Source organism: Meleagris gallopavo, chromosome 17 (assembly GCF_000146605.3).
Source record: "Meleagris gallopavo isolate NT-WF06-2002-E0010 breed Aviagen turkey brand Nicholas breeding stock chromosome 17, Turkey_5.1, whole genome shotgun sequence".
Taxonomy (NCBI): Eukaryota; Metazoa; Chordata; class Aves; order Galliformes; family Phasianidae; genus Meleagris; species Meleagris gallopavo.
The window spans coordinates 11,124,591-11,135,825 of NC_015027.2; the positions used below are offsets into that span (position 1 = coordinate 11,124,591).

An 11,235-nucleotide genomic window follows, 5' to 3' on the forward strand; every position below is an offset into this window, starting at 1 on the left:
TGCTCGGCACCTGCGCTGGTGGAGGCGGTGCCGTTAACGGGCGGTAGGACGCTCTGCGCAGCGGTGCTAAAACGACGCTCGGTTCCAAACGCGCGGCTCCCGCAGGCACCATCAGAACCTGTCAGAAGTTTCTCATCCAGTATAACAGAAGGCAGGTGCTGCTGCTGCTGCAGAAGTGTACGAGTGAAGGTGAGTTCCTCCGGCCCCGCGGCTCTGCTCGTGGGGCTGCGGCACAACTGTGAACTGTGCTGTGTCTTTTGGCAGAGGAGAGGTGCAGCGTGCGGCAGGCGGTGCTGAGCTGCTCGCTCACAGAAGAGCAGGCGCAGAGCGGGGAGGAGGAGGAGGAGGATGGCACAGAGACAGACTGAGCAGCACTCGTTCACCTTTGTTCTGGACCTGGGTATCAAAGCGATACCAAGTATCTTCCTGTGTTAAGTAAAGCAAGTAATGGTTCTTTTCCTGTCTCTACTTAGATTTCATTTTTCCCTTCCAAGTGTTCTTAAATAAAATGCATTCAAAAAAACACAAAAGATTACACTTCAGAGATTTCTTGCCTCTTTTATTCCAGGACTCAAACCTTTGACTGCTCCTGAGGAGCAAAGCTCAATGCGATCTTCGTGCTGAGGTAGAAGTGACCTTTAGGCAGTTGGTATGGGAAAGAAATGTAGTTATGCTCCTTTGGTACAGAGAGCAATAACTTTAGTTTTTGACCTTATCCTCCAGTGCAGCTGTTCTTGAAAGGGTTATCTCGTGCTTCAGTTCACAAAAGCACTGATTGTCTACACAGGAGCACAGACTACAGGGAACACAAGGTGGAACTACATGGCTCAGCTCCATCCAACCCATTTTAAAACTCATAGGTACAGTCACTGCTTAGATATTTATTAAGGTTACACCAATCAGTTACAGGAAAGTAGCACTGCTGCTCACATCTCTTGAATCCATTGAAAAACAACACAACTTGAAGATCTGCCCCTGCACACAGGACAGCCGCCTTTGCCTGCACTTCTTCCCTTACTTGTTATAGTGCCTGTGAGACAGGGAGGTGAGTTGTACCAGCTCCAACTCCTCTTTCTTGTCAACTCAAAGAAAACTCGACTGTAACAGTGTAGGAGATAATAAACAACATATAATGGTTAGACACTCAAGTAGTTACTCCTGTTCCATGGCTTAAAATGACTGTTACAAGTAAGAAACAATAGCATTGTGAACACAGTTAACTGCATACTTTAATCTTTTTTTATTTAATGGCTTTCTGTGCCCTCACCAACAATTTTCCAATGTGCATTTGAAGCATTAACAGCAAGCTGCGTGCCACTCCTAGCCCCTTTGTTTCTTTATATGCCCTTGACAAGCTGTGCTTTTCCCCTCAAGTGTAGTTAATGGTGACCAAATGTGAAATTAAGCTGCTTTCAAAGAATGTTTTGCCAGCGTTTCCTCTGTTCTCCCCTAGTAATAGAAACATTCTTGCCCTCCCCAGTCTCCCCCCTCTTTCTGGCTCACAGCTGCAGACAGCGTTTTGTGCTCTTTGGTACTCAGGTGCCTGGAGGAAGCACCTGTAGAAGGAGCCTCTTTTTTTGACATGAAGCACCAATATACTGACAGACTTTTTAAGATAGGAATAAAACCAGTGAACATATCAGTGGTGTGAGGATACCTAAGAACAGAAGTTTCAAATCCGTGGGATCCTTGCTCAAACTGGTCACAGCACAGAAGAGAGAGTGGGTATAGGCTGCTTCTTAAAGGAAGCACATAAGCTTTTCAAAAGCTATGTGAATGCACTTCTTGGTATAGGTGGGGCTGAATATAACAGAAGATACCTGTTACTGTGTTACGTGTTACTTCATAGCAGCTTCCTGAAAGGAAATCTGTAACATTAGTATGATGCTAAATTTGCACGTGTTACCAAAAGTGGTGTGACATTGTGGTGATACAAACTTGGAGCTCAAAAAGTCTGCAGTATTGTAAGTGTGCGCATATGATTTATTGCAACTGGTGGCCTTGACTGGTACATTACACCTACAGTTCATTTTATTTAACAAAATCCACACCACTTAACTCATTAGCTTCAAATCAAACCACAAGCAGTGCAGAATGCAACCACCCAAAGAAAGAGGGAGGAGGGGGTCCAGAAGAGGCATGTTTATAGCCTGAGGTGCTTACTGCAGATCAGCTCACATCCCAGAACCAAGCAGATACAGAACTTTATCCCAGTGCAAGAGATCCACGTTTCTTGCTGGGGGATAAAAGCATCTATACGCTCCAGCTATCAGTTGTTCCTCCAATTCAAGAGCAGCCAGTGTCAAAATATAGTTCACCTATTTACCAAGAGCCCTAGGGTGGAGTGTTTGCTCTGGATGATCATCAGGTTACAAAGAATTTGTCAGCCATGGTTGGCAAAAGGAAAAAAAAAAAATTAAGCAGCCTCGTTGAACCCACATTAAAACAAAGTTAAACAACTGAGATAAGCCAGGAGTTCCTTCTACCACTAGTGCCAGCGTGCACTTTGAAATGCACAATTTCAGCAAGTCACTTCAAGTAGCTTTCTGCTTTACACTCACCTCAGCTTTAAGCCTTTCAAAGCCAGGAGAACAGAAGGAATTCTTGCTCTTTAGAAAAAGAACAGATAGCAGCTAACACTTGAAAGCCAGAAAGCTCTTTTGCCCCAGTGCAGAGGAAACCAGCTTCCAAAGAAAGCAGTTTAACAGCTTTACTGAAACAGCACTCACAATCAAGACAGACTTCTGTCCGTGCATTTCTGGGGGAGGTAAAGGCTCTCTGCCTCTTCACTTAGGCAATACTGCAGCGCTCTGGCAGTACCACACAGATGTAAACACTTTCATACTGTTTACTAGGCCAAAAGAACTGGCGTGGTACAGACTAGAAGCCTTGGCTGAATCTCTGGGTTTTTTCTTTCAAAACTTTGTTTCAGTAAACCAATTTGGTAAGCTGGAATAAAAAAAGAAATCTTCAACATATACTGTCATGGTTTCCTCCTGAAACACCCTAGAAGCCCTGGAAAAACAAGTTTAGTCTGTTCAAATTTAAATACTTAAACTATAGCAGCAAAACAAAGCAAAATGAAAAGAAAACCAGGAGAGGAAACTTCTCTTGAATAGCAGAATCACTTTGTGTGAACAACAGAGGTGCTGAACAGTAGCTTCTGCTTCTGTTTCTTTCTTTTCTTCCCTCCTTTTTCCTCTGTGAAGAATTAAAAAGACACTGTCATTCTTCTTGCGGAACAGGGATATCACACAAGAAACCAGTGCTAACTGGAGATCTTCTAAGCTCCCTCTAAGATTACTGCTCTAAGCTACCAGAAGCCCTAACCAAGTGGTTCATAAACCACAACCCGATACTTTTCAGAACTGCCTTGCAGCCAATTTTTGATCCCCAAAATTGCTCCTCTTACTTCTCCCGAGGGAGAAATATTCATTTTTTTCTTGCTTTCAGAATTTTTGGAAGCCTCCCGTCCTCACCTGATAAATGATCAGCTGTGGACGGTTTGTCCAGTTTCAGGAGGGCAGCCTCAATAGCTTGGCTGAAGGAATTCTGGAAGCTGGGCACAGGTATGCGGTCAGAGCTGTCACTTTCTCCATCGCTCTCCACTGGCACAGGGAGTGCCAGAGTGTTCTCATCTGAAAGGAAGGAAAGGGATGCGTAAGACTTTCACAGTGCAAATGCCTTTCCCCCCCACTCCAGATGTTTCTCGTTAAGCTACAGAATTTCCTTAAGATTTAGACGCACAGAAAAGCACCCAATGAAGTAATAAAGTTTTCTTACCCTTTGTCTTTGGAGCAGGTTTGGGCCACGTTTCAGGTTTTGCCTTTCCAACCCTCAACATCTATCAAAAAAGTTGTAAGATCTGATTAAATCCCATGCATCAGAACAATCCTGCTTACGCCCTAAGTAGCAAGAAAACCCAGGAATACATCCAGCCTCCAAACCCTACATCTTCTCCTTAAGATTTATCCCACGTTGCAATTGTGTTTTCAGACTCATCCACTAAGATGCAAGTAATTCTGACAAGATTACTCTGCCATGTCTCTTACCTGGGCAAAGGATGGGAACGGAGACTCTTCTTCTAAACTCCCACAGAGTGACGGGCTGGCCTGGCTGGCAGCAGGAGAAAATGGAGTTGGAATAGAATCTACCAAGAAAAGAAGTGGTTAAAGCCAGGTGCATTTTAGCAAAGGCACTTACACAGCTCATAAATATGAAACAGAAATAAAGGATTTTATTATCTTCCGTTTTATCTCACTGGTTCCATCCATTAATCACGCAGAGGAAAGTTTTGAATTTGCTCAATATTTAAATAAAAGATTGTGGGGTGTTTTTTGTTTTGTTTCATTTCTGAGTTGTTTTTATTTTAAAAACAGCACTTATTAATAATTTCTATTTAATGTTTTTTAAGAACTGCAAGATACAACATTTGGAGACGCATCACCAGACAACAAATGGGGTGCTTATCAGTTATGTTTTGCTATGTTTCTGCTACACCATGGGGGAAAATGGAGAAAAAAGAAATGCCAGTAGAGTATTCCTGGCACACGTGCATTTCTGCCTTTCCCCAGCTCTGTCCCCTTTATTCTCTTCTGTGTCAGCAGAGATTTAAAAGATGCAGTAACTATAGCATAGATATTGTTGTCACTACAGTACAGTAAAAAGCAAATCCTTTAGCAGTGTTAGTCATTCCAGTACGATCTTTTAGGCAACCTAGGAAAGTAGTCACTGGTCAGTATTAAGAAACCTTAGCTTGACCTGAGCAGCAGATGCTCAGAGAATGACCAAGAGCTAGATGTAGTAAGTTTTTCCAGATGCTCACCTGTCTGAAACACAGGGCTTCTGCCAAGAGGAGAAAGACAGAAGCTCTGATGATCAGTGCTGGTAGTTTCTCTATGGCAAGAGGTAAAGGCAGGGAACTGCTGCAGATTCTCTAAAGCAATATGGACTTCTGGATCTAGAAAGAGGTTTTAATTAAAGTAGCACACAACGTGGGGGAAGACTGTCTAGCAAGTTGTTTCAGGATGCTAGCAGGTGTCAACTCAAATTTTCTTTCCATCCTCTATTTTACAAGCCCTGCTGCTGGATGGAAGCAGCTTTCAGGCTTCTTTCCCTCCCCCTGCCCACCTTCTACACTTTCTACTATAAAAACACAAGTCAAAAATCCCGAGAGCTAGATGGAGACAGTTGTGCCCTCAAATGCCCTCTCTCCAATAACATACAAGTTATGCAGGAACTGAATAACATCATTTAGCACCCTAAAACCATTGTGCCACTCGGAACCATTTCTAAGTACACACTGCAAACTAAAGGCCTTACAGTTCATCCTACAGCTCAAGAAATCAGCTCAGCACTAAAGACGACTGTGAACCCACCAGTTACGCTCAAGCAGAACTTACATTTGCCCTGTTTCTTGTTTTCTTCTATCTCAATTCTGCGTTCACGACGTCGTTCATCACGAGCCTTCTTCTGCCGCAGGCGTTTCCTCTTCTCAATGTCATCTAGGAGCAACACACAGCATTGGGTATAAAAGAACCACACCAATACTTTGGCAATGCTTCCTCCAGCTTGTGAACAATGTGTTCAGTTATATCAGTAACAAGACATGCTTACAAACTACATACGCTCTTTGCAAGCAGTCAAGCCTTTTTATTCTTTGTATTGTTGTTGTCACAGCAGTGAGTAAAGGTTGTTCTGTCTAGCAGTCAGCAGCCAATTGATGCAAGAGGAATAAAGCTGCTGCTTTTGTAATTTTTTCTGCTATTAAGGGATAGGAAAGATTCCCCCCTTACTGAGATTTTTAGAAAGGTAAATACCAACCTGAGAACAGCTCTAAGGTCTCCTTAGAGATGATGGGTGGCTTCAGAGCCAGTTCACAAATGCTGAACTCGCATGTGAGGGGCAAGTGACAGAGGTAACGATGACGCTGTCTTATATCCTGATTTAAAAAAAGGAGATATATAATTGCAAAATCTAGAGACTGCCATACTGATGAGCAACAGTAGAGACTGAATGCCCATCCTTCATCAAATCAAATGGGGGGAAAAAAAACAAACAAACAAACAGCACAGCAACACAGTAATTGTTTCATGAACTACAAAAATATAAATGATGCCTTGGGTCAGAACCAAATTGTCCAAAATCTCCAACAAATGCATCATATCCATACCTGGATGAGGTTATCCCAGATTTTTTATTTTTAAGATAGCTTTAAGAACAAACCAACATCAAGCTTGCAACTCTCTTACTCCTACAACTTCTTACCTTCTAGAAGAAAGCAAGCCAAACTGCAGCCAGTGCATTGCAGCTTACACAGATGCCTTTCACAGATTAGCATGCCCATCCACTTACTTCTCATTACTGAAGAGAAACATCTCACCTATCAGAGATCAAACTGCTAAAACGTGGAAGTAAAATAACTACCTCTGTCATCGAGTATCCAGCTATCTCCACTACAGCTGCAGTTATCTTCTCTGGGCTCTTCTCCAAGCTGCCATATTCACGAACGAGGCATCGAACGTTCACGGGGTGAAGATACATACACTGTCCATCCTCCGCTGTAACATAAGACACATCAGTTGTTCTTTGCCTGTTAATTTTTAATAGGCTTCTCCCCACTTCAGTCCACTCAACCGTAATTGAAAATGAAGTTCCCTTCTGAGGGTGTGGGAGTTTTACTGCACAGAGTTTAGCTGAACCTAACAAAGTGACAAGTGCCCCAAAGGAGGCATCTCTGCCCCCATAACTCCAGGATTTCATTGCACTGACCTTGATAGAAATAGTAAAAAGGAGAGCTGTTAAGATGTCCGCTGCTAACTGTTTCTTTAGAGCCCTGGTAGCTTGTTTCAGCTGGATTTGATTCTCCTCTAGTGTTCACTTCAGGTTCCTCTATGTTATCCACCTCACGTACTTCCTCTTCATCCAACACTGCCTCTTCTGACTCAACAGGAGGCAAAAAGGAACTTGCTACATCAGAGCAAGGCTCCACAAGCTCCTCGTCAAACGCAGAGAGATACTCCACATCACACTAATACAGCAGAGAGCACACGGTTAGAACCACATCACCTCCTTCAAAAGATAATCACCGCCGCATTGCAGTGTAAAGTGGCAGAACTAGATATTAAGATTTGTCTGATCAGAGCTGTCACTCACCTTTTTCTCCTGGGAAACTGCAGGCTCCATTGGCTTGGAGCTGTCTAGGACCAATTCTTCCACAGCTGCACTGATTCCAGCAACACCACTGTTTTTATCCTGGTCAGCAGAGAGCGCTGCTTCTCGCTCCTGCAGGTCATCCAAAGAGAACAAGAGTCAGTTTCCTATTTTAGTCAGGAGACTGTCACCATAATTATTTTCAGCCCTGGCCTATATTCAGGTTTTCAAAGACCTTTAATCCATCTGTGAGAAAGGGTGATCATTGAAGAGAGGTCCCCCCCCCCTCTGCAGGGCACCTAAAGGCTTTGAAAAATAATATTCTACAGGTTTGCTCATGTTTGTGGCACAGAATTTATCCCAGAAATTACTAGACTTCTTTTGAGAGCAAAACCCTTCACATTTTTTGAAGGAATCCCATTTAGTGAACTGCATTCTATTATCATGTGAAGGTATCACACCAGGATCTGGAGCCTAAAGGCTACAGTCTTCTCCAAGATTTCTATTGTTACACTAGCAGCAAACACGACCACTTTGATAGCATGTATATCACAGAGACCTGAACAATCACACACAGCCACTTCAGTGGCAGAATGCTCAGCATACTGTTAAAAATAAAGTTACTAAAAACATCCAGAGAAGCTCTCACCTTCAGTTCCTGGATGGCTGCCTCAATGAAGCATGCCTCGGGAGTATGTTTTTCCTCCTCATACTGCTTCAGCAATGCTGCTTTCTCCTCCAGAATCACCAGCTGCAAGACCTGCTCCCTGGATGCCAGGAGCAGCTTTGAATACTGGCTGTGCTGGTCATCTAACAGAAGAAGCAGAAACATTACTATCTTCATGTAGAGGCACCGGTTTGAACAGGCACAGGGAATTACAATTTCTTCTCAAGTTTCATTACTGCTCAATTTTGTGAGTTAAACCACTGTGAGGTGAACAACATTTAGAATGTGTTTGATACAAATTCTGCACGTCACTCTTACATTACTGATGGCACAAACTGGTGCCAAATGCCTGCCCTGCTACATGGATCTCTGCTACAGCAGTTTATCTACCACTTTCAACCTGCCAATTCACCACCTAATTGCTTAGCATCAAAAAATTACATCTTAGTTTCTTTCCTGTGGAACATCAGCCCTGTAAAGCCCACGGAGGTCACAGCTTCCTGAAAATCCAGTCTGCAGCTTCTTCCTCTTCTCTGCATACTCAGATATACTGCAACTGTTTTGTCTTAAATAAGTTCATAATCCCTTACATATAAAAACCCATAGACTGTTAACAGTCTAATAATAATTAGCCTAATAACAATTAGTCTGATAATTAGTCTTTTACAGAAAGCACAGCAGAAATAATAGATAAACTAAAGAAGCTTAGCACAATGTAGTCATCCTGTTACTAAAGTGCTTAACTATAAGCTTTACAGCAGGAACAGCACCACATACTGGTACAGTCTGTATTCATTGCTTTCTAAGGTCCAACTTGTACATAGCTTTGTCTATAGAACACCCCATTAATGCTGAACTTTCTGGGTTTGGAATGATCTCAAATCCAGTACTGGATTTCTATAGAAGGATTTGTTCTTTTGTAAGAGGATTTAAAGTCTCTTACTTTCAAAGGCGAGGGAAATGTAAGCACACATTCTGCATACTTGGATACACATCATAAGCTGCAAAGCTTGACTTTTTACAGAGAGCTTAAATGCATGCAGCTTTTCACAAACACGGCTGCAAAACGAAGTGAGCCAATACAGCCCACAAAACAGCAATGTTAAGTAAAATCATTTATTTCATCAAAGAACTTTCACAATATTAACAGATAAGTTGATGTATTAGTCACACATCACTCGAGTGGAGAAAACTGAAGAAGTCAGGCAGCAGATGTTTGGAGTAGGTCTGCAAGAATTTTTACTATTTCCCCAAATTGTTCACAGATCTTAGCAGATAAGTGAAGATGGTGAAAACCTTGTTGAAAAATACATCCTTGAAATAGTTCAGACACAGAGACTAAGCCGCAGAATGAGGAGCCAGAAGGCAAAGTTAAGGCCACCAAAGAGCCAAAGCAGTGAGTGACACTAGTGACTAAACAGTACAAAATGCACAACTAATAACAAAAGTACAGAAAGCCTGTAGTGCTTGCAGGAAAACAGAACTCATGTTTAAGCCTTACAAAAAGTCAAGCGTGAGTAGAAGGATAATTAAGATGTGATCATTATGGTTTTCAGATGCTAAAACACATGCTTTGTGGTCTGAACTATTGCAAGATGGCAGCATGGAACTTTCATGGGAAATCTTCTTTAGACAAGTCCTAGTCACAGCTCAGAACAGGATGCCAGCCACTCACCTCCAACATAAACAGGCTGCACCATATTCATCCACTGAGATTTGGGCAGTGCTATCAGAACACCTTTCTCTCTTCTCATCAGTTGCATTGTAATGACATCACCGATTGCATACTGACGTGTTGCCATAGCTACAACACTGCAATGCAAGGAGGAGGTTAGCAGGGTAAAATTGACATTTCAAAAGACTTAGCACTTAATAAATGTCATCTCACCTCTTGAGATCCTTCTTGTGAACCGAGCCGTAACAAATAGGACATTTACTCCAGGTCTTTTCACCCAAGGAGAGATAATGAAGGATGCACGCCCAACAAAAGATATGCCCGCAGCGGGTGATCTTTGCTGCTGTAGGTGGGTACAGACAGATTGGGCAAGAGGGCACTTCATGGCTACAGATTCGCTGAAATGGCACATGAGAAGAACAGCACAAGTTACAGACTTGGGAATCATCCTGTAGCACAGAAACTAAACCACCCGTAAGATCTACTCTAACGTGTTAGTCTTCCGGCTCTATAGGTTCTGCTCATTTATCAAGAAATTAAGAACACTGTGAACTAAACACTTACACTCTATGCACGCAATAGCCCACAAAGTCACCCATCTGGCATTTTTACTCTAATAATATTAAAAAAGCAACTTCTTCTCATGTTTTCCCTCATTTGCCATCTCTTAAGAGTTAACAACATCATCATCATCTGAATTCAGATACGGAGAATGAATGATGTCTCCTCTCTTACACCAGCACACGCGTGCAGTCCTGTTTAACTGAGAGCCTGAACTCACCTATTTCCATACTAGTTTAGTCAGATGCTCTGTTAGCATCTGGATGTTGCAGGGACAAATCAGCCACCCAAGCATCTTATTTATCAGATCTCTCAGGGTCACGCAGCAATGAACAAACATACCTTCCCATCACCTACATAATACACCATGACTGATCTTTGCAGACTGTAAGTTTCTACTTGAGGCAACCTAAAGTTATGGGCACAATTATCAAAAGATTTTCCACTTTGTTGCTAGGCAAAATGGGCCACGTATGCACATGTTAATTCTTCAGAACTCTACACTCTAGTCCTGTTTCATGGACTCATGCCCAAGTTTTCTGTTAATATCTTGATCACAAGGACTGAGTCTATAGAATGTCAGATACTATTTTTGATGAGCTTCCATCTGCAACAGCAAGAAGAAGCTGCTAATTTTCCTAATAGATTTTAGCACTTCTCTTTTCCTGTCAAAGTACTTCATAACATATTCCATGACAGATCTTCCCCAGGATTGTGGGAGTGACAGAAGAGGCCTCAAGCTCAAAAACAGCTGAGTTTTACGTAACATCACAAAGAAACAGTTAAAAACAAGTTGAGTTTCTTAATAAAGAGGGGGAAAAAAAGATCTATCCCATCACAACTGACCACTTGCTCCACAAAGTCCCAGTTGACCAAGGTATCTGGATCAGCAAAGTGGACTGTGTAGTCCTGTTCTTCAGAGACAACAAACTGGCAGCTGGGGAAAGGCAAAGAGACAGATGATCTACTCAGTTGTTTCTAAGAATTCTTTGAGAACTACCCCATAGGACTCTCAGAGCTTCTTCTCTGCAGAAGACTGCTGGACACAGTTGCTAACCTCTACCAATAAAAAATGATGTTCAGTTCACAATCAGGTTCCCAGAATACAGATATGTCTAAGTGCAGTTAGAAATAGCACCGCAGAGTGAGCCACGGAGAGTGGTTTTACCAAAAAAAAAAA

The 11,235-nt window shown here is 42.4% G+C and overlaps 2 protein-coding genes across 2 annotated transcripts in view; one reads left to right on the forward strand and one right to left on the reverse strand.

The window, feature by feature from the left end:
- The window catches only part of POP5 (POP5 homolog, ribonuclease P/MRP subunit), a 1,393-nt gene extending 858 nt beyond the window's left edge, over positions 1 to 535 (forward strand). The window contains exons 2-3 of the mRNA XM_031555915.1: positions 48 to 189; positions 265 to 535. Of these exons, the coding sequence (XP_031411775.1) occupies positions 48 to 189; positions 265 to 368 (246 nt within the window). The 3' untranslated portion in view covers positions 369 to 535. The remainder of the gene's footprint in view (positions 1 to 47; positions 190 to 264) is intronic.
- Positions 536 to 3,432: 2,897 nt separating this feature from the next.
- The window catches only part of RNF10 (ring finger protein 10), a 9,973-nt gene continuing 2,170 nt past the window's right edge, over positions 3,433 to 11,235 (reverse strand). The window contains exons 2-14 of the mRNA XM_019620938.1: positions 10,902 to 10,969; positions 9,708 to 9,892; positions 9,495 to 9,631; positions 7,802 to 7,962; positions 7,156 to 7,284; positions 6,772 to 7,030; positions 6,427 to 6,560; positions 5,824 to 5,941; positions 5,403 to 5,504; positions 4,826 to 4,960; positions 4,053 to 4,150; positions 3,784 to 3,844; positions 3,433 to 3,638 (exon numbers count right to left, since the gene is read on the reverse strand). Of these exons, the coding sequence (XP_019476483.1) occupies positions 3,433 to 3,638; positions 3,784 to 3,844; positions 4,053 to 4,150; positions 4,826 to 4,960; positions 5,403 to 5,504; positions 5,824 to 5,941; positions 6,427 to 6,560; positions 6,772 to 7,030; positions 7,156 to 7,284; positions 7,802 to 7,962; positions 9,495 to 9,631; positions 9,708 to 9,892; positions 10,902 to 10,969 (1,793 nt within the window). The remainder of the gene's footprint in view (positions 3,639 to 3,783; positions 3,845 to 4,052; positions 4,151 to 4,825; positions 4,961 to 5,402; positions 5,505 to 5,823; positions 5,942 to 6,426; positions 6,561 to 6,771; positions 7,031 to 7,155; positions 7,285 to 7,801; positions 7,963 to 9,494; positions 9,632 to 9,707; positions 9,893 to 10,901; positions 10,970 to 11,235) is intronic.